Consider the following 27,431-nt stretch of genomic DNA (forward strand, 5'->3'; position numbering starts at 1 on the left):
TAGAAGAATATATATCAAAACAGAATTTGCCTAAAATTACAGATTTTCAGAGACAAGCTATTAATGGTCCTATTACGTCAAGAGAAATATCTGAGGCTATAAGTAAAATTAAATTAGGAAAGGCGCCAGGACCGGATGGACTATCAGCAATGTATTACAAATGCTTGGAGGAGGAACTTCTATTACCTTTACAGTACACAATGAATTCTATTTTGCAAGAAGGGAAGATACCGGATAGTTGGAAAAATGCCAATATAACATTAATACCTAAAGAAGAGCAGGATCTAACTAAAACAAAAAATTATCGACCAATATCTTTATTGAATAATGATTATAAAATTTTTACAACAATTTTGGCCGAAAGAATGAAAATAATATTGCAACAATTTATTCAGGAAGATCAAGTGGGGTTTTTACCTAAAAGACAATTACGTGATAACGTCAGGAATGTTTTGAATGTGTTGGAGTATCTTGAACAACGAAATGACATACAAGCAGCCTTGATTTTTCTGGACGCTGAGAAAGCATTCGATAATTTGAATTGGAAATTTATGTTTAGGGTTCTAGAGCAAATGGACTGGAGATAATTTTATAAAATGGATCACATCGATTTATACATCACAGAAGGCACAGATAATTGTCAATGGGGATTTAACGGACTCATGTGAAACACAAAAGGGTACAAGACAGGGATGTCCACTGTCCCCTCTCTTATTTATTTTGGTTCTAGAAGTGCTGCTTAGAGACATAAGGCAAGACAAAAGGATTTCAGGAATAAAGATAAAAAAGAGGAATATAAATTGAGAGCATTTGCTGACAACTTGATAAGTGTATTAGAAAATCCCTTGGAAGGAATCAAAATATTGATGGACAAATTAGAAGAATTTGGACCATTAGCAGGATTTAAGATCAATAATCAAAAAACGAAGATGCTGGTGAAAAATTTATCTTTAAGAGATCAAAAAGAGTTAATGGAGAAGATAGATTTTAAAATAGAAGAAAAGGTGAAATATTTAGGTATCATTATGACAAATAAAAATTCAAAGTTGTTTCATAACAATTATGAAAAATTATGGTCAGAAATTAAGAAAGATTTGTTAAGATGGGATAAATTACAGTTGTCATTAATGGGCAGAATATCTGTAATAAAAATGAATGTATTGCCGAGAATGATGTTTCTATTTCAAACAATACCTGTCATATCCTCTGATTTACCTTTTAAACAATGGCAAAAAGATATTTCTAAATTTGTTTGGCAGGGGAAAAAACCAAGAATTAAATTTAAATTACTACAAGACGCCAAAGAAAGAGGAGGATTGGGTTTACCAAATTTGAGACTTTACTTTGCTGCTTGTTGCTTAGTCTGGATAAAAGAATGGATTGTATTGAGGAACAAAAGATTATTAGATTTGGAGGGTCATAACCTGAAGTGGGGATGGCATGGATATCTATGGTATGATAAAGTAAAAGTTAATGTGGATTTTAACAATCATTTTATAAGACGTCCTTTGTTGAAAATATGGAATAAATACAAAACAAGATTCTTTTCGAAAATACCACTATGTGTTTCAAGTCAAGAAGCATTTTATAAAAGAGAAATGGTTGGAAAAGAGAAATGGTTAACTTACCAAGAATTATTAGAAAATGTGCATGGAGAATATATAATGAAAGAGAGAGAACAACTAATAAAGGAAGGATATAGTTCTCAATAGTTTGCCTACTTACAATTGTTAGAAAGATACAAAATGGATAAAAAAATGTATGGGTTTGAAATAAATAAATCTGATTTTGAAGTAGATTTGTGTACAAATGATGAATGTATAATTGCAAAAATGTATAAATTTTTATTGAAAATGGATATGGAAGAAGAACAAGTAAAAGAGTGTATGGTCAAGTGGGCAAAATTTTTTGACTATAATATACAAATGGATCAATGGGAAAATATGTGGAAAAAAGGTTTGAAATTTACATTATGTTATAATCTTAAAGAAAATTTTTATAAAATGATGTATCGTTGGTATATGACTCCAGAAAAGTTGTCAAAAATGTATAGTAATGTTTCTAATGTATGTTGGAAATGTAAATAACAAGAAGGATCTTTCTACCATATGTGGTGGTCGTGTAAACAGGCAAAATCATTCTGGGCACAGATAGGTAGGATGATGCAAAAAATCTTGAAGATAAATATTCAGTCAAAGCCAGAATTTTTTCTATTGGGCTTTATGGGTAAACATATGGCTGCATATGTGTTCCAGTCATGACAAAGAAGCAAAGTTTCTAGATATTCTAAATGACTATTCCCTAGACCAGTTGGTCATGGAACCGACCAGAGGGATGGCAACCCTGGACTTAATCCTCAGTGGGGACCGGGACCTGGTGCGAGATGTAAGTGTTGTTGAACCGATTGGAAGCAGTGACCACGGTGCTATTAAATTAAACATACATGTAACTGGCCAATTGCCAAGAAAATCCAACACGGTCACATTTGACTTCAAAAGAGGAAACTTCACAAAAATGAGGGGATTGGTAAAAAGAAAGCTGAAAAACAAAGTCCAGAGGGTCACATCACTCGAAAATGCTTGGAAGTTGTTTAAAAACACTATATTAGAAGCTCAACTGGAGTGCATACCGCAGATCAGAAAAGGTACCGCCAGGGCCAAGAAGATGCCAGCATGGTTAACGAGCAAAGTCAAGGAAGCTCTTAGAGGCAAAAAGTCTTCCTTCAGAAAATGGAAGTCTTGTCCGAATGAAGAAAATAAAAAAGAACACAAACTCTGGCAAAAGAAATGCAAGAAGACAATAAGGGATGCTAAAAAAGAATTTGAGGAGCACATTGCTAAGAACATAAAAACCAACAACAAAAAATTCTATAAATACATTCAAAGCAGGAGACCATCTAGGGAGACAATTGGACCCTTGGATGATAAGGGAGTCAAAGGTGTCCTAAAGAACGATAAGGAGATTGCAGAGAACCTAAATGAATTCTTTGCATCTGTCTTCACAGTGGAAGATATAGGGCAGATCCCTGAACCTGAACTAACATTTGCAGGAAGGGATTCTGAGGAACTGAGACAAATAGTGGTAACGAGAGAGGAAGTTCTAAGCTTAATGGACAATATAAAAACTGACAAATCACCGGGCCCGGATGGCATCCACCCGAGAGTTCTCAAAGAACTCGAAGGTGAAATTGCTGATCTGCTAACTAAAATATGTAACTTGTCCCTCGGGTCCTCCTCCGTGCCTGAGGACTGGAAAGTGGCAAATGTAACGCCAATCTTCAAAAAGGGATCCAGAGGAGATCCCGGAAATTACAGGCCAGTTAGCTTAACTTCTGTCCCTGGAAAACTGGTAGAAAGTATTATTAAAGCTAGATTAACTAAGCACATAGAAGAACAAGCCTTGCTGAAGCAGAGCCAGCATGGCTTCTGCAAGGGAAAGTCCTGTCTCAGTAACCTATTAGAATTCTTTGAGAGTGTCAACAAGCATATAGATAGAGGTGATCCAGTGGACATAGTGTACTTAGACTTTCAAAAAGCGTTTGACAAGGTACCTCACCAAAGGCTTCTGAGGAAGCTTAGCAGTCATGGAATAAGAGGAGAGGTCCTCTTGTGGATAAGGAATTGGTTAAGAAGCAGAGAGTAGGAATAAATGGACAGTTCTCCCAATGGAGGGCTGTAGAAAGTGGAGTCCCTCAAGGATCGGCATTGGGACCTGTACTTTTCAACTTGTTCATTAATGACCTAGAATTAGGAGTGAGCAGTGAAGTGGCCAAGTTTGCTGACGACACTAAATTGTTCAGGGTTGTTAAAACAAAAAGGGATTGCGAAGAGCTCCAAAAAGACCTCTCCAAACTGAGTGAATGGGCGGAAAAATGGCAAATGCAATTCAATATAAACAAGTGTAAAATTATGCATATTGGAGCAAAAAATCTGAATTTCACATATACGCTCATGGGGTCTGAACTGGTGGTGACCGACCAGGAGAGAGATCTCGGGGTTGTAGTGGACAGCACGATGAAAATGTCGACCCAGTGTGCGGCAGCTGTGAAAAAGGCAAATTCCATGCTAGCAATAATTAGGAAAGGTATTGAAAATAAAACAGCCGATATCATAATGCCGTTGTATAAATCTATGGTGCGGCCGCATTTGGAATACTGTGTACAGTTCTGGTCGCCTCATCTCAAAAAGGATATTCTAGAGTTGGAAAAGGTTCAGAAGAGGGCAACCAGAATGATCAAGGGGATGGAGCGACTCCCTTACGAGGAAAGGTTGCAGCATTTGGGGCTTTTTAGTTTAGAGAAAAGGCGGGTCAGAGGAGACATGATAGAAGTGTATAAAATTATGCATGGCATTGAGAAAGTGGATAGAGAAAAGTTCTTCTCCCTCTCTCATAATACTAGAACTCGTGGACATTCAAAGAAGCTGAATGTTGGAAGATTCAGGACAGACAAAAGGAAGTACTTCTTTACTCAGCGCATAGTTAAACTATGGAATTTGCTCCCACAAGATGCAGTAATGGCCACCAGCTTGGACGGCTTTAAAAGAAGATTAGACAAATTCATGCAGGACAGGGCTATCAATGGCTACTAGCCGTGATGGCTGTGCTCTGCCACCCTAGTCAGAGGCAGCATGCTTCTGAAAACCAGTTGCCGGAAGCCTCAGGAGGGGAGAGTGTTCTTGCACCCGGGTCCTGCTTGCGGGCTTCCCCCAGGCACCTGGTTGGCCACTGTGAGAACAGGATGCTGGACTAGATGGGCCACTGGCCTGATCCAGCAGGCTCTTCTTATGTTCTTATGTTCTTATGGAAGAATAATATTATATATGATCACGGCAGCAAGATTATTATATGCACAAAAGTGGAAAATGGAATTAATACCAACAATGGAAGAATGGCTATTGAAACTAATGGACTTAGTCGAGATGGACAAATTGACATGCCTTCTCAGAGAAAAAACGACAGATACATTTCTTAAGGAATGGAAGCCTCTTTTGGACTTTTTGTTGAAAGAAAAAAATGAAATGATGATAATGGGATTTGATGATTAATCAAGATAGACTATGGAAAAAAGTGAACTTTGTATGTTTTAGGGGTCAAGTTTGATATATATTATGTACCTATAGCTGATCTGTAACAAATCGGAAGTCAAGTTTTTTCTTTTTATTTTTGCTGTATTGTTTTTGTTGTTTGATTTTGTTGTGTCTGTTTTATAAAAATTTGAATAATAAAAATTATTACAAAAAAAAGAAAGAAAGTACTGTGGGTGTCAGTCACAAAATGGCTGCCGCAAGGGACATAGCATAACACAAAATTACAGTACAAACATTGCTGCTCTTTCCCACCCCCGCCGGACAACATCACACTTGTCATAGAACAGACCTATGTCCTGTTGATCCTGATTATGCAGATCACACAATATTGATGGCACACACACAATGCTGTTGCTGTCAAATAACAACAGGGAGCATCCCCCAGTATCAGGAAAAATATACAATGTGGCTACACCACACACTCACACACTCACACATACATACATATGGCCCAGGGTATGGTCTGAAGGCACATGAGACCACCACCTTCCTGAAGCTAAGCAGGTCTGGATTTGGATAGTGCCTGATGGGAAACCACCTGGGAACCACACGTATGCCATCCTGAGTTCCTTAATGAAAGAAAGGCGGAATATAAATGTAAGGAAATGAAATACTTCCTTCAACATTCCTTTGACTTCACTTGCATTTTGAACTTCAGTATAGTGGAACTGAATTGATGCTGCACCATAATGGACGCCCGCTAGCTAGGGTTTTCTGTGGCGGTTTCACAGAAGAGTCAGCCTACTGGCAGCTAAAGGAAATACCAGAGTCTGGGGTTTGCCCCTTGCTAATACAAGCCTGGGAGCTATATCCTTCTTAAAGGCAGACAGAGCTGGTTTCCCCCTATCATCGCTCAGTCTCTTGCTGAGGCCTCAAAAAGGTTGATGGAATGAGTCTGTGTGCTCACCACTGGGAGCATAAGCACACAACAGGGAGATTGGGCCCAACACCAGCTGCCTGCCCTATGGTGAGGAGATGTGCTGATAACTAACTCCAAGCTCCCTGGGGGATGGGTGCTTTGACCTCTGGTGTCTGCTGTGTTGATCTATTTATTCAGCCCTAGGTCAGCTGGAGACTTTCCTGTGCTGCAGTGGCATCCTCAGCAGCCTACATCTCAGACGTACCTTAAAAAAGGCAGAAAATCACATCCCTCACCAGTAAAAGACCCCCCTCGCCCTTTCAAGTAGAAAAACTTTCTCCGCCCTACCTAAATGGTGTCAGGAGGAGTAATCCCAAAGAAAAAAGGGCATAGGAAAAACCAAAAAAGGTGAAGTTATGGTCTGAGAGGACTAACTCAGCATGATCTGTAGGTTCTTCAGGCAGAGCCAGACAGGGAAATGGTGGGCAGCTCCTCCTATAGGAGGAAGAAGTTTGCATGGCTCTACCTGTGAGCTCTAGTAGGAGATGCCATCCTGAAGGTGTTGCATGACCTCTGGAAACCTCTGGTGAAATAACATATTCAAACTCTATCTAAAACCATCACAGGAAGAAAAGAAACCTATGGAAGAATATCAACTTCCTTTTGCTATTAAAGAATTCTGTTTTATTGTATCTATTTTATTGCTGTGTTCAGTCATACACACAATGCATACACAACAAAAAAGTTATTTTTCCTACAACTTTCTTAAAGTTCAATATATATTAAGAAATGGGGTGTGTTTGAACATGTGTGGTATACACATGCAGAGATACAAATCAATCTATTCAAAGTATATTTACAGTTCATAGGACATATTATTAGAGATATTATTAATCTTCAAGCTATATGGATCATTATGAGGAATGTTATATTTAAAAATCTCAGCTTTCTATGATACTGTCAAATATGCCATTTTATTAAAAATAATAAAAGCGTAATAAGCTTTCAAACTAGCCAATGGGCTTCTCTCTTACGGAATATGAATCCAAAAATGTCTCTGGTGCTGCTTTTGAAGCTTAAACAGAAATATTTTCAATTATAAAAGCCTATATAAACCTAAGCAGTGTTTAAAGTCTTTTCAAATTGAAAATATACCCCTAAAATGGTTACCAGGTGGTTTGCACACACCACCTTGGAGTTGGTAGTTCTAAAAGAAGGGTTCCTGCAGCTGGCTTTGAAGATTTGCAAGCTTAATTTCACATTTCAAAGTCTTTTTGAAAACTGCCTATGTTAAGACAGGCTTTGTATTTGAAAGTCAAGGTTTTAAAAGGCTTCAAGCAGTGCTGCAGGTGTCTTTCAGAAGAAACATATCCAAAATGGTGGACATAAGCTCTTTTAGAGTGGATGGTATATATTTCATAAGTATATTTTATTAGTGGCAACCAATCAACTCAACCTGCATATATGTATACCTAAAAAAGCACAATTGTATAATTATTTATATACTGCAAATCTTATCAAAACAAGAATTGCATTGAATTTATTACGATGTTAGCCTGAAAATTCTTTGAATTTACAAAATAATCTTACAGAACGCTTGTGTCTTTTTAACTGTTCACTTTACATTTTCTGTCTTGATGGATCACAGTTCAGACCATATTCATTCTTTACAGAAATATTATCAGAATCAAGAACTCTGACAAAACTGATTTCAGAATGGCAGAACTAGCAAACAAAAAGTTAATTGAGTCAATTCAGTAATGGCTTTCAATATGCATGTGACAACATACACTTTTTATTATATGTTATATATTCTATGTAGTGGATCCAATAGCTGCACAACTGCAGAAGATGAAGGACAACTACCCATGACTGAATCAATATTTTCAGATAGGATGTCTGAAGAACTGAGTGAAATAGAAGGAATGAGATATGAAGCTCTAGGGCTAATTACCAATTTGGAATTAAACAAATCACTGGGTCCAAGCAACATCCACAGGAGTCCTTCAGGAACTCAAATGTGATACTGCAGGTGTACTTTAAAAAAAAGAAACAAATTGCCACTATACTAAAGGATTACAAATCCTTTTAATCATGTAGTCTTTAGCTAACTATAATACCAATTTTTATGAACAGATAAAATGGGGAGTGAGCTATGAAATTACAAGCCACTTATTCAAGAAGGCCCAGTCTCTCCAGAATGGTTGGGGTTATTCAAACCATAACAACCGTTCAGCTAGAATTTATACTACAGGTCAAGAAAGGTACCACCAATTTCCAGGGGATGCCAACATGGTTAATTAGGTCAAGAAAGCCAGGAGAGGCAAGAAGACTTGGGCTCCTGCTGGAAGGGCGGGATACAAATTAAATAATAAATAAATAAATAAATAAATAAATAAAGACTTCTTTCAGAAAATGGAAGCCTTGCTCAAATGAAGAGTACAAACAGCAGCAGACTTTGGCAAATGAAATGCAAGCAAACAATAAGGGACGCAAAAAAACCCCCCAAGATTTGAGAAGCATATCACTATAAAAACAATAAGGTCAACAATAAGAAAAATTAAATACAGCAAATGCAGGAAACCAGCTAGGGAGACAGTTGGACCATTGGACAAGAAATAAGTTAAAGTATGTGTTGAAGGAGTATGAGGAGATTGCAGAGACAGTGAACAAATTCTTTGTGTCTGTCTTTATTGCAGATGTAGGACAGAGAACCAGGTCTGAAGTGTATTTTTCAAGAGGGGAATCTTAACAATTAAGACAAATAGTGGTGACAGATGATGTTTAAGGCCTTATTGACAAATTAAAAAATAAGAAATCACTGAGTTCAGATGGTATTTACTTGTGAGTTCCTACAGATTTTAAATGTTAAATTGACAGTATTCTTAACAGGAGTATGTAAAACATTTTTTTTAAAGGGATCTAGGAGAGAACTAGAAAATTAAGAGTGCTTAATTTAATATCTATTCCAGTTAAACTGATGATTTTTTTATTAAAGGTAAGATTGTCAATCACATAGATGAACCAATCTTGCTGAAGAAGAATCAGCATGGCTTCTGCAAATGTAAGCCCTGTCTCATAACCTTTCACAGTTCTTTGAAAATGTCAACATGCATTTGGATAGGGAAGATCTGGCAGACATTGTAAATGGATTTTCAAAAGAATTTCACAAAGTCCTTCACCAAAGGCTCTTGAATAAATTTAGCAGTCATGGGGAAAGAGATCAGGTTCTCTTATGGGCCAGTAACTGGTTAAAGAACATGAAGCAGACAATAAGAATAAATGGACAGGTTCTGTAACAGCAGAGGTAATATGTGACATTCCTCAAAAGATCTGTATTGGGGCCAACATTTTAAAGCTTTTCATAAATGATCTAGACCTAGGGGTGAGCAGTGAAATGGTCATGTTTGCAGATGACACCAAGTTATGTTGAATAGTGAAGACCCAGGTAGATTGTGATGAAATGCAAAAGCTGAATGGACACAGAAGTAGAGAGTTTAGAAATTGAGTGCGCTTTACCATGTTGTTTGCCTGTAGGTTGCTGTTTTTTAAGACAGTTTGGCCTCCTGGAGGAGACCTGGTCTAATCCAACAGTTTCCAGCTAGCTGCTTCCTGCCCCCGATTACATCAGCTTCCTGGTCTTAAAATAAATGTCACTGTGTGGTAGGATTTTCCCTTTGGGAATCACGAGATTGAGGGCATTAATCTGTTGGGGTTACTGTTAGTTTTTTCTTTTTACATCTTTTGCAAAGGGGACCAAGCATGTGCTTGGACAGAGGATATGGCACTATGTAGGGGGAGCAGAGGGGCACCAATTTAGAGTGGTTGTGGGGAGGCATACGAGGCATGGGGAACATGGTATAGACAATTAAGGACTGTACCATGTTTCAGCCCATTCCCCAGCTAGAGGTATGGTGATTGCCTTAACTGCTGGCCCTTGGCCCTGCAGATTATGCTTGTTTAAAGCCAGGTCAGTTCTAATTTCCCTCATCCATGATCTGATAGTGGATGAGGAGACTAACCTGGTATGTACAACTGAGATTTGGGTGAGCGAGTAAGGGAGAGTTTTGCCCACTTAGAAACTCAGCATCAGAGCAGGCTCAAGGGTTGAGGAGTGGGGGTTGCTATGGTCTACAGGCTTTTTGTCCAGTTGAGTACCAGTGGAGTACTTATATTTCGTATTGGACAATGTACAGATTAGGAATTCTGTTGATGTGAAGATGTGGTGCTTAATTGGGGGTAATCAATACCCATGCCAAGGGTGCAGCTCTAGGGTAGCTCAGGACTTCATGGCCATTATGACAACCATGGGGCTGTTCCAACATGTCATCAGCCCAACAACACATGTGGCAGGACACCCTGGACTTTGTTTTCTTGGCTGGATAGGAATACAGTTATCCAAGAGTAAGGTATTTTACATCTGTTCCCTGTCATGGTCAGATTATTTCCTATAGAGATTTAGGCTGTCAATGATTTAGATGAATTCTTTATTGCATAGTCAACAGACCTCAGTAATCAAAAAATAAAATATAGAGAAATAGATAAATACATACATGACCAAACAAAAAACAAAAACAGAAACATAAAATCAAGGCTGCACGCCAAGCAGATTCTTCCTTATCTGCATGGCCTGATTTATAAATTTGCCTACAGCAAGGGTAATAAATTCATCTGTACCCTGTAAAAGAAGAATTAGCAATGTGTTTTTAGATCGGCCTGGGAAAGTTAAAAAGATAGGGGATAAAAGATCGTTTCTAACATGATCATAAAATTTACAGTGGAATAAAACGTGCGAAACAGTCTCAGTCTCGTAGGCATTGCATGGGCAAAACCTAAGATTTCTTGGGATCTTATTGAATCTTCCTTCAAGAAATTTGGAGGGAAGAGTATCGAAACGGGCCAAAGTAAAGGCCCTTCTATATTTGGGAACAGAGAGCCAGTGTAAATAACGCTGGCCGTCAGCACTAGGTAGAACACTCAGGCCCAAAGCCTGGGGAGAGCAAGGGCCTGACGCCTTGGCCAGTAGCTCTTGGTTGTCGATATCGGTTAGCCTACGTCTAACCACAGCCTTGGCCGCAGTAAGATCCATATTTAACAATTCTGAAGGAGAGAGCCCGACTGATAGAATTTTTTCTATGACAAGTGATGGCCATGAGGCGTTAAAAGAGTCGGCCAGTGCTCACCTGGCGTAAGATTCTGGGGTAAGTGTGTAGAAGCAGCGGAGCCAGAAGTAGATGGTGCATAGCCAAGTTAGACAGTATAAAGAATTTAGTCCTGCTTCAAGTAGAAGCGTAGCTCCAGAAACGCATCTGGGGACACCAAAGATGGATCTTAGGGAAGAATAAAGAATGCCGTCAATGCGGCCTTTGGAATAAGCAGAGCTTGGAAAAGTTACTTTTTTGAACTACAGCTCCCATCAGCCTAATCCAGTGGCCATGTTGCCTAGGGCTGATGGGAGTTGTAGTTCAAAAAAGTAACTTTTCCAAGCTCTGGGAATAAGGCAGCCAAATTGGGGTTCCGTATGTCAGCATCGGTATAATTTTGGTGCGAATTATGCGTGTTGCTGCTGGGATACACTTTCCACCATTAGTAAAATAAAAACGAGTGATAGCTCCCAAATTTTTGCTTGCCTTTGCTTTTATATAATTGATTTGGGAGGTCCAGCAGCCCGACTCTTGAAACCATATCCCAAGATATTTATAAGAATTAACTTGCTCAATTCTAGTGGAGCCTAGGCGCCAGGGAAATCTAGCCTTTTTCTTTGAAAAGACTACCACTTTGGATTTTGTGTGATTAATAGATAAGGTATTAGCATTGCAGTAAGCTGCAAAGCCAGTCAATAGTTTTTTCATGCCTAGTTGAGTTCGTGATAATAAGACTGTGTCATCCGCATAGAGGAGGATATGCACTTTGTCAACACCTAGTTTGGGAGAGTGTGATTGTATATCCTCCAAGGCTGTAGGGTTACACCGAACTCGGACCGAGGTGTTGTGGTATAATGCTGCTATTAGGCTTAAAAGTCGTTTATTGATATGTAAGGATTCTAGTTTATTCCAGAGACAAGGCCGTGAGATGGAATCAAAAGCTGACTTTAAATCGATGAAGGCAGCAAAGAGTTTGCCTCCACCTGGTCTAGAGTATTTATAAGCCAGCTGGGCAAGGGTTAGACAGTGATCTAAGGCCGAGTGGCCTGGTTTAAAACCAATCTGTTCGTTGCCCAGGATATTATTGGAGCTAACCCATGAATTTAGCTTATTGCCAAGATAACTGGCATAAATCTTGCCCACGACCGAGAGCAAGCTTATAGGTCGATAATTGTTCGGGTCATTGCGTGGTCCTTTCTTGTAAATTGGGATAATAAAAGCCTTGAGCCAAGAGACTGGGATCAATCCAGATTTGTTAATATTCGTAAAGACAGAGACTAACATAGGGGCCCACCAGGTTATGTTAGACTTGAGTAATTCAGGTGGGATGTCATCGGGTCCTGCCGCCTTGCCGTTTTTTAGTTTTATAATCAGATCGGCAATGGAGTCAGGTTCAACTGGGGGCCATTCAGGAGTATCTTTCAGAACGGGGAAAGAAGAGTAGATATCTAAAGGGACCTCATTGTTAAATACATCATGAAAGTGTTGTTCCCAGGTTTCAGTGGTTATGAGGCAATCGGGGCTGTTGTTGTTGTTGGATAGAGCTCCTGAGACTAGCTGCCAGAAAGTCTTGGAATTGCGAGTTGCAATTGCAACCTCAAGCAAGTGCCAAGATTCCTGTATAGCCTCGTGTTTCTTTTTAATTATCAGTTTTTTGTATTCTCTGCGCAGAACATAACAAGAGTGTGGAAGCTGACGTTCGTTGTTACTGCGATAAGTGCGGTATGCAGAACTAATCTTGCGCTTTAAGGCTCTACAGTCTTTATCGAACCAGCGGTTGCGTGGAGCTTTATAATGACCGTGGTTAGACGCTAGAGACTTATGGATTATAGCATTTACAGATTTAATCAGGTCAGCATAAATGGTCAAGCCTACACTCGGCAAGTCAGTCAGGGTCAGCTGAGTTACCAACTGCACTGTATGTGGAAATTTGACAAATTGGGAGAATATCTGGTCAAATTTAGGTGACCACTTGATTTTATTGTAAGTATCCAGTGGGGATGGATTTGGGAAACACAAAGGAGGTTTATATAAATGGGCTTTACCATGAACATTAAAAGAATACTCAAGAGGTAAATGGTCACTGTCTGTGCGGTCAGCAACTCTGAAGTGATGATTAGTATAGTCCTTCTGGGTAGGTATGATGATATAGTCGACTACACTTGAACCCCATGAGGAAACGAAAGTGCATTCTCCCCAGTCATCTCCCGGGCAGGACCCATTTAGAATAGACAGTTGGTGTTTAAATACAAATTGAAGGAGGGCAATTCCAGCTGTATTTAAAAGGCAATCTTTTGAATGGCGAGCTTTGCTCTTGAGATGTTTCTTGTCGACATTCAAAAGAAAACCTAGCTGAGGGGCATCCACCAGGTAAGACCCAGTCCTTGCATTGAAATCACCAGCTAAGACAGGGCAAGCTTGAGGATACATAGAAGACCAGTAGACATACAGGGAATCAAACCTAATCCAGTTAGACAGGATAGTGCTAGAGGTAGGAGAGAAGTAAATATTAAAGACTAGCAGGGACATATGAAATGACCTAAATTCCACAAGCAGGATAGAAACCATAAGGCTATTAGTCATTGGATCAGGAATCGGGAGCTCGGTTACTTTAACGTCTAGCGCAGAGGAGATGAAAGTACATAGGCCTTATCTGGCTCTTCCCTTTCTTCTGGAAGAGAAAGCTGGGGTGCAGAAGGAAGCAAATCCATCAATATAGATCTGATTTTCACACCAGGTCTCCTGAAGTAAAATAACATCAAAGTTAGTTAAATAAGCCAGGAGACCTGGGTCACCACGCTTGCAGTTCCACCCAGCAATGTTCCAGGATAGAATTTTTAGAGAGAGAGGAGAAGAAAGGGGAACTAGTCAGTCACTCTCATCTATAATTTCTAGTTGGGGAAGAGAGGCCATCAGAACACAGCAGTTGTTAAAAGGGGCAGAAGGAATCAAAGGTTGAGACGGAGATATCAATGATCTGCTTTTAATATTTGGGGATCCCAATTGATGGGGGTCCAGAAAGCGGGCGGCCTGCCAGTCGAGGGGTTTCTGGTTAAAATTTTTTGTATGGTCATAATATATCGAGGTTTGAAGTGGCTCCACGTTTGTTTTGGGAGCCGTTAGGGGAGATGAGATCTTTAAACATTCCCGTTTAGGTGGACTTATGAGGCCCCTACATAGGGGCAGCTTAGATTGTGATAGAAAAACTATGTCAGGGCTTAAAAGAGGGCCTGTTACTGAAGTAGTATTATGATGGGTAATTACAGGGGAAGCTTCAGGAGATAGGTTGGTGTAAAACTGCTTGTCAGAGGACATGGCCTCGTGGGATAGAGAGGGCATAAGAGGAGAGGGGATTAGGTCAACATTGTTAACGTTATTGTCAGGTAAAGTCTGACAAGTGACTTTTTGTTTCTGAATATTACCACTGTTAGTCCTGTTTTTTTTAAGGAGGGCAGTTAGAGATAGCAATCGGGACAGGATTAGGTGCTGTTCTTGAGTAGAAAGGGCGTCAAAACTGTTAACCAATAGAGATTCTTCTGGGTATAGAAGTTCCACAACAGAGTCTAAGTTAGACCTGGGGAAACATTCTGTACGGCCTTTACCAAAGGAATTTGACAAGACCAGTTTGGAAGGCACTGGATCATCTGTTGGTAATTTTATAGGGGAAGAAACTCCTATGTCAAATTCTCCAGTTGAGAGTTTCGATGGGTTTAGTATTTGACTAACGGATCGTGACTTGTTGATACCTTTAAGCAAGGGAAAAGGAGAGGAATTGTCACTAAAGTATCTCTTGAGCTCAACACCTTGGAGTAGGAACTTTGCCTTGCAAGAATACACTACATCGGCAATATAAGGTGAAGTAAACGTGACCAAAGCACATGCCGTTCTTGAGTTATAGTAGAGGTATTCAATCTTTTTGAAGGAGTCAGGATCCATCCGATGATTAACTACTGGAGACAAGAATTCCAGTAGATGTACTATACGATCTTTCTGCGGCAGCCACCCATAGGGTTTCGGAAAATTGGTAAAAACCAGAGACAGTTGGTCTAGCTGAAGGCGCCACCTACGGGTTTCTAAAGATAGAAGGTGGGGATCATCAAAGTTGATGGAAGTGCCAGTTCCAACGGGAGAAGAAGCTACTCCTGTTTCCAGTGGTTGTATAATTATGTGCTGTTCAGTGGAGGTGGTGACAGTAGAGCATGAAGAGCAGGCTTTGGCGAGATGAATGAGCTGAGATGATTTGAGTCCAGAGCCTGGATTTACCGAAGTTTTGTTTCTTCGATTCAGAGCAGCTTTCCCCTTTTCCTTTCTGTCCATTAATTTAAATAGTCTATTAAAATTCATCTTTGAGACCTTCCTAGAGTTGCCAGTAGTTTTAATGTTTTTTGTTTTCCTTTTTAAGTTGGGTGGAGCTTTTACAGACTTTCCTTTGATGTTCTTTCTGGCGATTGTCGCCACATTACTCCGAGGTTTACTGCAACTGGAGTTTGGGCTTGTTGTGTTGGAGGGTCTTACAACAGAGGCAAGGGTTTCTCTGGGTGATAGCTCAGATGGAAGACCATGCTCAGGTATAAGGTTAGAACCTTTGACTGGCTGAGATGGCAGAGCCAGTTCTCGAGAGGGCGTAGTAGAGGTGGAGGACTGAAGCAAAACTGGATCCCCTTGGCTAGGCTGGAGGGAAGCTGTAAGCAGTGAGAGTTGTCCCATGCTTTCCGTTAAAAGATTCTTCATATGTTGTAAATCCTCAGTCCATCTGAAAAACAGGCTCTTTATTAAATCAAGTTGCATATTTAGAAGTTTAGTTGTCGTATTCTGATCCGTGGCGCCCAGGGATACTTCTTCCACATTAGGGGGCTGATTAGAAAAAAAAGAATGAGACTGTAGAGACGGCGACAGAATAGGAGATCTCACTGCCAGTCCGGGCTCGGTTGAAGTAAAACATGCAGGGCTTGCAGGTAAAGAGGGCTGAGCTGGGCTGAGGACCTGCGTAAAGTTTGGAGCAGGAGTGTTGGCAGACTTCCGTTCCGCCGCCAGTTCTGCTGCCAAGGAGCTTACACCAGCTCTAATTCCCTCCCCTGGGTGGGGTTTCATTAGACATTGAGGGCCAATCGACCAGTCCAAACAGGCATCCTCATACGCCAGCATAGAGGTGTTACAAGAAGCCACTGACAAAGACTCAGGACTGTCAGGAGCATAAAAGTCAGTGATTTTACATTGTTTGGACTTTTTAATGACTGTAGTTATGTCGTCAGTCAGTGGGACCATACCAAGTTCTTTATATCTTACTCTTGTAAGAACCATAATACCAGATTTGGAATCTCCAGGCTGTCTGTCTCTTTAAATTTAAGGCTTTAGAGTCGAGAAAAGAAAAAAAAGAAAGCCACAGCTAAAGTTTGAACTCAGCGTCCGTCAGGTTTTTTAACATCCAGTATAGAAAGACATTATCAGACTGAAATCAGAAACTCCCACCAGCACAGGAAGGGCCTCCATAAAACCTAGGGGTGGCAGCATCGAATCAAAAACAGCAGGGGTAAAAACAGTTTCCTTCGAAAATGTAGAAGTATCTTCCGAGGGGCTCTAAAACAGAGGCTCCAAGCCCCAGCTCAGCTTTCGAAGTGAAACTTGATACAAGTTGAGGTGAGAGCATTAGTGCCACCCGGCAGATACAGAAAGGAACAGCACAGAAAACAAGGAAACAGGTTTAGTAAAATATAGGCAACAGAGAGCTCTGCAGAGACGTCTTACCAGGGAGCAGCCATTTTCCCCTCACACAATTAAGCTTTCAATGATTTAGATATTTTTTTGGTGGGGGTCCAGCTGACATGGAAAGTTGACACGATCATTCCCAAGTGCACTTTGAGAATAAAATCGCTGGCAGCCACCAAGACTGAAGTCAACAGTTGTAGTAGGTCATCTAGAGAGATATCCAGAGCGATACCTTCCTGGACAAATACTGTTGGATAGGTTTCAGTTGAAGCAGCTTGAGGATGTGGAGAAGGTGCTTGTTTGGTGCATGCAATCACCTGAGGTCTTGTCCTTGTCTCTTATAGCTTATAACATCTAGCTGTCCTGCCTGAAGTCAAGGGATTCAGACTCGGCTGTGACTTTTTCTGTTTTTATTGAAGTAATAGATACATCCAAAGCAGTTCACCTCATTAACCTAACTACTCTTTCTAGGAACTCAGCTCTGCTCTAGCTCTAACTAAGCATGACTAAGCATAACAGCCTAGAGAGCTTCAGCTATGGGGCGGTATATAAATGTAATAAATAAATAGACTTTGCGACTCTAAGGCATTGACTCACAACTAGGTTCACTTAAGTAGGCTTGGAGTGCACTTAAGTAGGCTTGGATAGCACGTGCAAACAAAGACTCCGCCTCAGCTCAGTCTGTTGAACTTCCCACCTCAAGCACCTCTGAGTGTGGAGCTAAGGTGGTTTGATCGCAACTTCCCCTCCAATGGAGGGGGGCTCCTAACTGTCAGTTTGGGCATGGGAATCTGGGCAGCACTCGGCTGGGAAATGTCTGACATGCAAGGTTGAATCTCTGGAGGCGGCATGTCCAGTTGGAGAGTGTTAAACGTGCCAGGTTGCACTCCCAGAGGGGGATCAGGAGCTGAGGGGGCTAAGCTATCAAATATGGAGGCTGGGGATCCCTGTGAGTCCACCCCACTGTCTGCCCCCTCCCCAAATTCCCATTCCAAGTCCTCATCCTCTGTTTCACCATCGTCTATCCGCCCCCTCCCTACATTGCTCACGACACTAGCAAGGAGGAGCTGACTGGTTGAATCAAGGAAGTGATTGACTTAAGAAAGGAAGTGGTCTAAGAGGATTGTTGCAATGGTGAGATAAGAAACATGTCCACTATCAAATACTATATAAAGATTGGAACAATTGGTGAAAGGAGACAATATTTTAATGTCCTTCTATTATACTACAATGACACTTCATCATAGTGCAGTGCCATAATGTACCATCTTTTTTACAATATGAGAAAAATTGTAAATAAAAAGGTACAGGCTACAGAATATGAATACTAGTTGCCCATGAAAGGCTCTTGAGAACGAGCTTGTGCAAAAACTTCCACAATAGATGTCAAAATAACATTTTTCTGGGATGCGGTGGGGTCACATAATTCATTGCATTTCTAAACCACTTAACATTTAAAAATCTCTAAGCAATGTATAAAATACAATTTTTATCATGTAATACTTCTTTGCTATGATGAGGGATGATGACCATGATGATAACAATAATATTAATAACAACTGTGGCCACTGGTAAAATGTAGCATTAATTTTTGAGCGTGATAGTTCATCATTCTTTTACACCAAAATGTGCAACACAGCAAAACATTATATTAAAAATTATTCACAAACAGGCAAAAAACCTTGCAGTTTAAGAATGTACCTATAGCCCACAGATATTTCTATCAAACTTTAAAAAGCAGGGAAACTGGGCACCTATAGTGAATGCACCAGGGGAGCAGGAGACCCGACCTCCTCTCTGAGATATTGTACTGCCCTACAAAGTTGTCAAAATGCAAACACAATTTGGGTTGGTCTTTCACAGTCCAATCCACTTCCTGTGTAGCTTGGAAGAATTTGGTAACATGGGCCTCTGAGCATATGGGGAGTGGTGGCAACACCTGCCATCTCCAAAGATGGAGAACTACATTTTTGTATGTTTGTTGGTGTTCTTCTTACTTTGTTTCTTTTCTGTGTTACTATTGTTTCTACAGAGAATCTAAACTAGAAAATTATATTTCCCTCATTATTCATCCTAGAAATCTGTTGTCAAATTTATTTTTATTAATTTCAAAGCCTTTTTATTGGTCAATGTCATATGATGGTGAAGACAGCCTATTGAAATTGGAGGTTATGTTCTATTTCTATTTTGGGTGCATTAACAGTTGAATCTGAAACTGCAGTTTAATGTAACATCGGACTGACTACAATATGTTGTTATTAATTAATTAATTATTTGATTTATATCGACTCCTTCCTCCCAGCAGGAGCTCAGGGCAGCATACTTAAGCAATGACTCTAGCTGTTGGAAACAACAAACTTGGCATGCCCAAGATGCATATTTTCAGCTTACTATGTTTAAACCACTTCATTTAAGGAAAAGTGGGCACAGTCAATTAAAAACATTGAGCACACCTAGAATACTGCTAGATTATATTTCACTTCCCACTGTTTTATCTTGCGCAAACTGAGACACTCCTCATGTCCACTGGAGACTATTCTGCAGAACAGTCAGTGTCATTATTCCACAATTATTTTTGGAGGGTTTTTAGTGTAAATTTTGCAAAGTGTTGCTGTACTTCACATATTCACAGAAATAGAAACAAAAGGAAATGATTTCCTATAGGAAACTTCACTAAAATTGCAAAGTAAATCAGACATATTTAAAGTGACTATCTGAACTATATCAACTGTCTTAATAATGTTGCTTCCTCCCTGCTAAAACAAGATCAGCAGAGCACATATCTCGTTTCTATTATTTGGGCTGATTGCCTAAATTTATTTCTGACCACCATTTATTTCTGTGCAATCATGTTTAAGATAGGTGAAACTGACACCTGGGGGAGGGGCAGGGAGGGGAGGAGGAGGGGGAGGAGACTGGGTGGGTGGGCACTGGGCAAAAGGAAAACATTGTGAACAGTATCATTCTTTTTCAGGGTTTCCCCACCTTTTTATTCTACAGCAGGCACATGTACCCTCCCACCCAAATTTAAACCAAAGCTGTCCCTGGCCACATCCACACCAGACTTATTTCACTTTAGGCAGTCATGGCTTCTCCCAAAGAATCCTGGGAAGTATAGTTAGTGAAGGGTGCTGAGAGTTGCTAGGAGACACCCTGTTCCACTCACAGAGCTTCAGTCAGAGAGGCTGTTAAACCACTCTTGTCACTGGAGCACTGTCACGGTCATAGGAGTCTCCTCTCAGCACCCTTCACAAACTACACTTCCCAGGAGTCTTTGGGGAAAGCCATGACTGTTTAAAGGGGAACAAAGGCCTGGTGTAGGTGTGGCCCCAATTAGGCAAGCCAAGCAGCTATGAGTATGGCTTTTAGAACACTGACAGTTGGTATTTACTGAGCATGCCCGACCTTATAATTGAGTTCAAGGTAATATTTCTTAAATTAATTAAAAATCAGCCAGACATTTCTTTAACTTTTAAACTGCAGAAGGTGACAGTCAGAGTATGGGGTAACAGCAGTAATAGGATTACAGGTACTCTGTGAATACGACTGATTTTTAATTAATTTCAACAAATTGTGAGAACTGTGACAGAAAAAAGTCCAAAAAGGGTCTGGGTTTTTTTCTCTCTTTTTACATTTTGAACTCTCGATTCTTTCTAACTGTTTTGTGTATCACCATGACAATTTAGAGGGTTGTTAAGCAAGTGTTTCTAAATTCAGGACTAAGTTTTTTAAGGTTTTGTTTTGAAATGAGCTTATGGGAAACATCAGAATGGCATGGGGGGTATTTTCAATTTAACATTGCAGAATGCGAAAAATGCACGCTGGCTATAGTATACAGCCACTCTTGTGGCTGTATAATATTCAATTACAATAATCATCCACACCAACAAAACTAAAATTCCCAAACAATGGTTATGAAAAAGATAAATAATGCTTGAAACTTATTTTCAACTATGACATAAAATAGCATTTTTACCAATGTTTGGAGAAACTTTATCAATTCTCCATGAGGTGTTGAAAATGGCTTTATTGAGCTGAAACGGCAATTATTTAACCAGTGAAGGCAGTCAGTTGTGTCCTGTAGCAACTCATCAGAACAAGTTTCATTTATTTCTAATTGTAGCTCATTAAGACACTGTTGCATGCTAAAGGAAAAAGAAAAAGCAAACATTAAAAATAATCCATTTGCAGCAAAATATTCAATGTTAAATAGCGTTATTTTATATAACACTTCATCATATTATTTCTTATTTATTTATTAAATTTATATCCCACCCTTCCTCCCAGAAAGAGCCCTATTTATTTAAGAATGCAATGGCAACATTCCCTGCAGTGGTCATGTTTATTTCAAATGCTAATTTATCCCTTCATTCATCCAAAGCAGTAATATTACATGAGTATATTCATAAAAATCTTCAGTCTTATTTTCCAAAATATCTGAATATGGTGAGTGACAATATCTTCTGAGTCTCAGAATTTCAGGGCTACAGTCTTGCAAAAATAGCACTGTATTTTTTTAAAAAAATCAATAGTCACTGCAATCCACAGGGCTTTCAGCACCCTGCCCTTTAACAGACAGTTAGAAAAACAATTATATCACAGAGCGTTCCCTTAGCTGAATGTCTCAGTAGCAATGTCCTGTAGGCTCTCTCAATGTATTTTCCACTACCAGGTCTTACTCAGGTACTAGCTCCTTAATCCAGGATACAAGGAACATTTCCATGTCTTTTTCCTCTGCTAATTCTTCCACACCACAAATGCGGATATTATAGTGTCTCTCTCTGTCCTTTAGGTCCATTAATTTTAACTTCATTTCATTTAACTTCATTGTAGTTGTTTGCTTTGTTCCTAGTGTTTCTCACCCAGTTTTAGTACCTTGTTTGTTGCTCCAGTTATTTCCCTGCCAAATCTGTAATCTGTTTTTCTAACAGTTCTACTGCTTTTGTCCACTTGTCTGTTAAATCCTCAGTTAATTGTTTGAATTGCATTTTCATTTCTTTTAGTAACTTTGATTCTTGTGTCTGGAATTTTCTGTTTCAATATGTAAGGCACAAGTTGCCAAATCGTGCCCTCCAGACGGTGTACTACAACTCCCATCAGCCCCAGCCAGCATGGCTAAACGTGAGGGATAATGGTAGATGGAGTTCAACATTTGGAGGGCACCATGTTGGCTGCCTCCAATGCAGGGATTCTCAAACTATGGTCCATGAGCTTCATTCAGGTGGTCCACAGCATGACTGTGGATTTGTGGGTGAAGACAGAAGACAGCACATCCATCACATTAAATATCTATCTATCTATCTATCTATCTATCTATCTATCTATCTATCTATCTATCTATCTATCTATCTATCTATCTATCTATCTATCTATCTATCTATCTATCTGTCTATCTATCTGTCTGTCTGTCTGTCTGTCTGTCTGTCTGTCTGTCTGTCTGTCTGTCTGTCTAATTGTATTATATTGTATGACAATTTGAATTCTATGGAATACAATAAAATACAACATAAATATAATATAAAAGAAATAAAAGGTGAATAAAAATACAACTAAAATACTTACAGAATCTACCACAGTGCATTACAACTGCTACAACAGTTAGAAAAATCATTAAGTGGTCTGTCAAGACCCTCAGCCATTTTCAAGCAGTCCATGGGACGAAATGTTTGGGAATCACTGCTCTAACGCCAGACCTTAGTCAATATGCTTATAGCTTCCTGCTGTGCTAGGTCCCCAACTTCTCCTGTCAGTTTCACTTTCACTTTAAATTAGTTGGATCTTTTTCTCAACCTGGATGTATTTTAAAATGCTCAAAAAGGGAGGTTAGAGGACGACTTCTGGCTGCTGAATAAGGAGCCCTTGGGCTATGTGGCCATCTCACTCTGCCTTAGCTCCATCTCCCCAAGTCATACTATGAAGAGACCCATTAAAATTAATAGATTTAAGTTAGTAAGTGGATCTATTCTAAGTATGACGTAGTCAGAGACCACCCAGGTCTCTGACTAAGAGACCAATAAAAGTATTTATTGAGGAATGCTATTTATTTATTTATTCCCTGGAGTTTTCGTGTATTTATGCAATTTTTAAAAAGCACATTACAATAAAATATATAAAATACAAAAACACCAATTAAGGTTTTTTTAAAATACACCAATTTTATACTTGAAAATGCAAATGTTATTAAGTGCATGTATTCCAATGTATGAATTTCATCATAAATATCACATTTGTGAATCTGGTTTTACTCTCCCACACTAGCAAAATATCAGAAATTGATATTTCAGATGTATCAGATGAACTGGCAGAGATGTTCCACTAGCAAATACACACCAGTGGAATAGGTATAATAGTGCTGAGCCATGGGCAGGACATGGCAATATGAATTTCAAGAGACCTGACTGTAATACAAACAGCACTTCATCACAGAAAATATCATTTTCTGTCTACAATTGTTCCTTTTTATATTTCATTAAAACTGCAGGTGGCAAGTACCATCTTGGAAGCAATGTTGCTTCTCTCACCCACAGAAGGAACACTTCCCCTAATATGATCTCTCCTACAATACGTGTCCATCATTATAAACTAAAGGCGATTGTTTTTTTCTTCAGAAATATTGGGTTGGATCCCAACTTACATTCAGTGGAGTTCTACTGAATATGATTTAGTCAGAGAAGCAATTTTCACCAGTTCTTCCTTTCCCTTGCAGCCTCTGTCTACCCTGAAAAGTTGCTCAGGAACAGCATTAGAGGTGGTGCTGAGGGCTGCAAGGGGAAGGGGGAAATCAGTGAACATTGCTTCTCTACTGTGGGCCCCTCCTTGGGGAGGGGGTTCTATGAGGAATAGGCCCAAACGAGTCCCAGTTGCCATCACAATCAACAGGAGTGCAGTATGTTTAGGGTTGTCATATTGCCCGGTTAGCCGGGTTTTACCTGGATTCTTTTCATGCCACCCGGCGCCCGTTTAGCCCCTTCGGTGGCCCGGATTCTCAGCTTTAATTTTTAAAAAAAATTAAGTTTCTAGGTGGTCCGGTTCTCGAGAGATACATAAAAACATCAGCCCCCCGACTGTTAAATCTTTCTTTAAACAGTACTGTACTGTATAGCACTTCGTAGCTTTAACCCCGCCCATTCAGGATTGCAGCCAATCAGTGAAGCCAGGGTTGCATTTGGTTGACCTGAGGCAGTGTCTAGAAAGCCTCATTGCAATGCCAGAAAATGGTGGTTTCCCCCCGTTTATCTGAAAATCTCATAAATTGGGTATATACATTCAAGTTTTTTTCCCTCTTGTGTGCAGGAGTCAGATCCTGGGCAGTGTTTTGAAAACCTTCCCAATACTTGCTTTTGTAAAAGCAATGCTAATCCCATATGCCCAGAGTACATCCCATTGAATTCAATAGGACTTACTTTTGAGTAGACATGGTTATGAATGTGCTGAAAATCAATGGGACTTTGGAGTGAATGTAAAAAAGAATTGTGTTTGTGTTCTAACTCTTTTTGTCGTCGTCATCCTCTCCAGTCCTGTTTTAAAGCAAGTAGGCAGGGCTTACTTAGTTATTACAGTTTTTATTCTGTAGGAAACTAATACTGATTTTTTAAAAAACTAATACTGATTTTTCTGCAATGACCAACTGGTTTGACAATAAACTATTATATGGGCTGTATGTATTTATACATCTGCAGTGTGTGTGCGTGTGCGTGTACGGAGTGTTTCCAACAACCCTGTAAGGTAGGGTTGGAAACCAAGGCAGCTCACAACAAGAAATAAAGCCATTTAAAATCCAATAACCATAAAAACAAGTATAAACAGTTGCAAAACAGCGTAAAGTGGCATGATTCGGAATTTTGGGTTGTGTGAATGAAATTGCTTATCACTTGAGGTTGCATTTCTGCCCCTGTTTGAGTAAGCCCCACTGAATACACTGGGACTTGCTTCTGAATAAATAAACCTAGGATTGCACTATAAATATCTTTACAATTTGTGTAAATAATAAATATATTTGATAGACATGCTTATATAAATATTTCTTCATTTATCATATTTTTGGTTTTTGGTTAGGAATCCTGACTGGTTGTGAGATGCTTAGTTTTCTGCCTTACTCATAGGAAACTTGTTGTGGTTGGTATGGTGTTCCATTTAAGAAATCATGGTACGAAATGGCCTGAATCAGTATAAGGCAGATTCCTTGGTTCCTAAAAGTGGGAAGAGACTCAAGGGCCACAGTGACTCCAACATTTATTGATGTATTTTTATTTACAACATTTATATACCGCTTTATTGTAAAAAATCTCAAAGCGGTTTACAGAAAGAATTAAAACAATAAAATTATTGGCAAAAGCGTTAAGGACAGATACTTAAAAACATTCAAAATAATAAAACCAATGAGTTAAAAACAGATTTAAAAACACAATAGCTTCCACATGCCTGGAGAGGCTTGCCTCAAGAAAACTGATTTATATCCTTTATAAAGCAGATGCTGAAAAGAGGCGTCTGCCTAATGTCAATAGGCAAGGAGTTCCAAAGCATAGGTGCTGCCACTTTACAGGACTGATTTCTTACAAGAGCAGAACAAGTACTGTGCTATGTGGCACCCATAACATGGAAAGCACAGCTTGAACTTGGCCTGGTAGCAAATCAGCAACCAATGCAGATTTCAGAGCAGAGGTATTATGTGCTGATAGGATCTCACTCATGTCAGCAATTGTGCTGCAGCATTCTGCATTAACTGCAGTCCCCAGGTCAGGTTGTGCTGCATGGGGATTTCTGTGACCTTGGCTGACTGGCTGCTAGGATTTTTTTAGTTTCGGTTTTTGGTTATGAATCCTGACTGGTTGTGGGATGCTGAATTTTCTGCCTTACTCATAGGAATCTTGTTGTGGTTGGTATGGTATTACATTCAGGAAAGTGTTACTGCCTTTTGTGTTGGTTTTTTCCTATTTGCATTTCACTTATCTTTAACCTCACTCCATTACAGCCATAGAAGCAACAGCAGCATATGCAAGGTAATTAACTCCCATTAGTGATAAGAACAAGAATTTATAATTATTATTTTAATTAAAACAAGAGGCTTATGAGTACTTTGAAGAGGACCAGATATTTATTTTCTTTCTGAGCCCAGGACTGGGTCTTTCATGATGCCGGGGGGGGGGGAGCAGGAGAGTAGTCGATAAGACAGACATCCTGGCATTGGTAATCTAATTAGCAAGGTATGTGTGGGGTTGTTGCACACTTCCAGGCCCAGTTTCATTTTAAGTATGGAGGTGGAAACTGTGTAGATGTGGTTGATCAAAGGGAGAAGAAATTTTGAGTTAAGCAACGCTCTGCTTTTATAAAACCTAAGAAACATACAGATATTTTGAATGTCTGAGTGCCTGCACCAGTGGAATACTGGAGGAACTTGTAAAATTTGCTGCAACAGTATTTAGAACTGAGCATGTGGTATGAAAGACTCCTTTTCCTAACATTTTGGCTTCTTGTTTTTCTCCACCCACCACATCTCTGAAATATATCGTATATGTAATGGTTAACCATACTAAAAAATGTAAATAAGTTTATTTCGGTCAATGACCAGCAAAGGTTAACCATACTGCTGCCCTGACTTGCTTTATGTTTGTTGCTATTTTGTGTTTTTATATTGATTGTGTATTTTTATTGTTTTTATTATATTTGTAAGCTGTGCTGACCTCTGTTTTTAACAGGAGAAGGGCAGGATAGAAATCCTCTTAATCAATCAATCAACATTCCATAGTGTTGGAAACTAGAGTCTAGGCATTTAAGGCTGAAAACGTTGCTTTTTAAAAAGAGATTTCTCACATCTTTCCCATTTTTGGTGGTAATTCCTAGGCACAAAAACAAAACAACTGGACAATCCAAATATTAATATGCAGATAATTTGCATAATATGCAAATAATATGCAAATAATTTGCATAATATGCAGATTAGCCTGTCCGGATTTGTGCAACTGGAACATGGCAACCCTAAGTATGTTTGCCTTTATTGAGGGTTTAGCACTTGCTACAGGTTCTTTTTCCCTCCCCCAGGCACCACAAGTTAAATCCCCACACATGGGGTCACAAAAACAAGTCCTTTTCATGGACTTTTGCCTGTATTTGCACTTTACAGGGGCCCTCTCCTGGGACAGCCACTGTAGTAGCCTAGAGTTCTGCCTGTTTCCAGTGTCCTTAGTGGATTTGGGCTAGGTTCTCCTTCACATCTGAGTCCTTCTATACCTCCTTTCTCAGGGTAATGGGGTTTGGGAAGGGATAAGTCCAGAGGACCTCTGACTGGCCCCTTTTCAGGATACTCTACAGTTACCTAAATTGGACAGATTCACAGTATCCTTGCCCCAGAGGGTTTGGGTGGTCAGGAAAACCTCTTCTCCAAACCCTCTGTACCTCGCAGGAAGAAGCTCCAGGAGATCCCTGGGATAGCAGCTCCTGGACTCTCCGCTCCTTCTCCACAAACTGCCCCTCTCCAACTGCTAGCTCTGGGCTATTTATACTCAGCAGCTTCAGGTGACCTTCATCAGCCCCAGGCACTAGCAGCTGCTCCCTACTCCACCCATCTCTTGGTTTGGCTGATTGAGTCTGCCCTGTCCCTACAGAAGTGGGTTGAGGCCTTCTTGAAGTGGTCATGCT

General features: G+C 39.7%; 1 protein-coding gene across 3 annotated transcripts in view; it reads right to left on the reverse strand.

Moving 5' to 3' along the window:
* The window catches only part of KIAA0825 (KIAA0825 ortholog), a 413,025-nt gene that overhangs the window by 327,018 nt on the left and 58,576 nt on the right, over positions 1-27,431 (reverse strand). For all 3 annotated transcript variants that reach the window (XM_061622304.1, XM_061622313.1, XM_061622323.1), the window contains exon 3: positions 20,773-20,941. In XM_061622304.1, the coding sequence (XP_061478288.1) occupies positions 20,773-20,941 (169 nt within the window). The remainder of the gene's footprint in view (positions 1-20,772; positions 20,942-27,431) is intronic.

This window comes from Rhineura floridana, chromosome 1 (assembly GCF_030035675.1).
Source record: "Rhineura floridana isolate rRhiFlo1 chromosome 1, rRhiFlo1.hap2, whole genome shotgun sequence".
Lineage (NCBI taxonomy): Eukaryota > Metazoa > Chordata > Lepidosauria > Squamata > Rhineuridae > Rhineura > Rhineura floridana.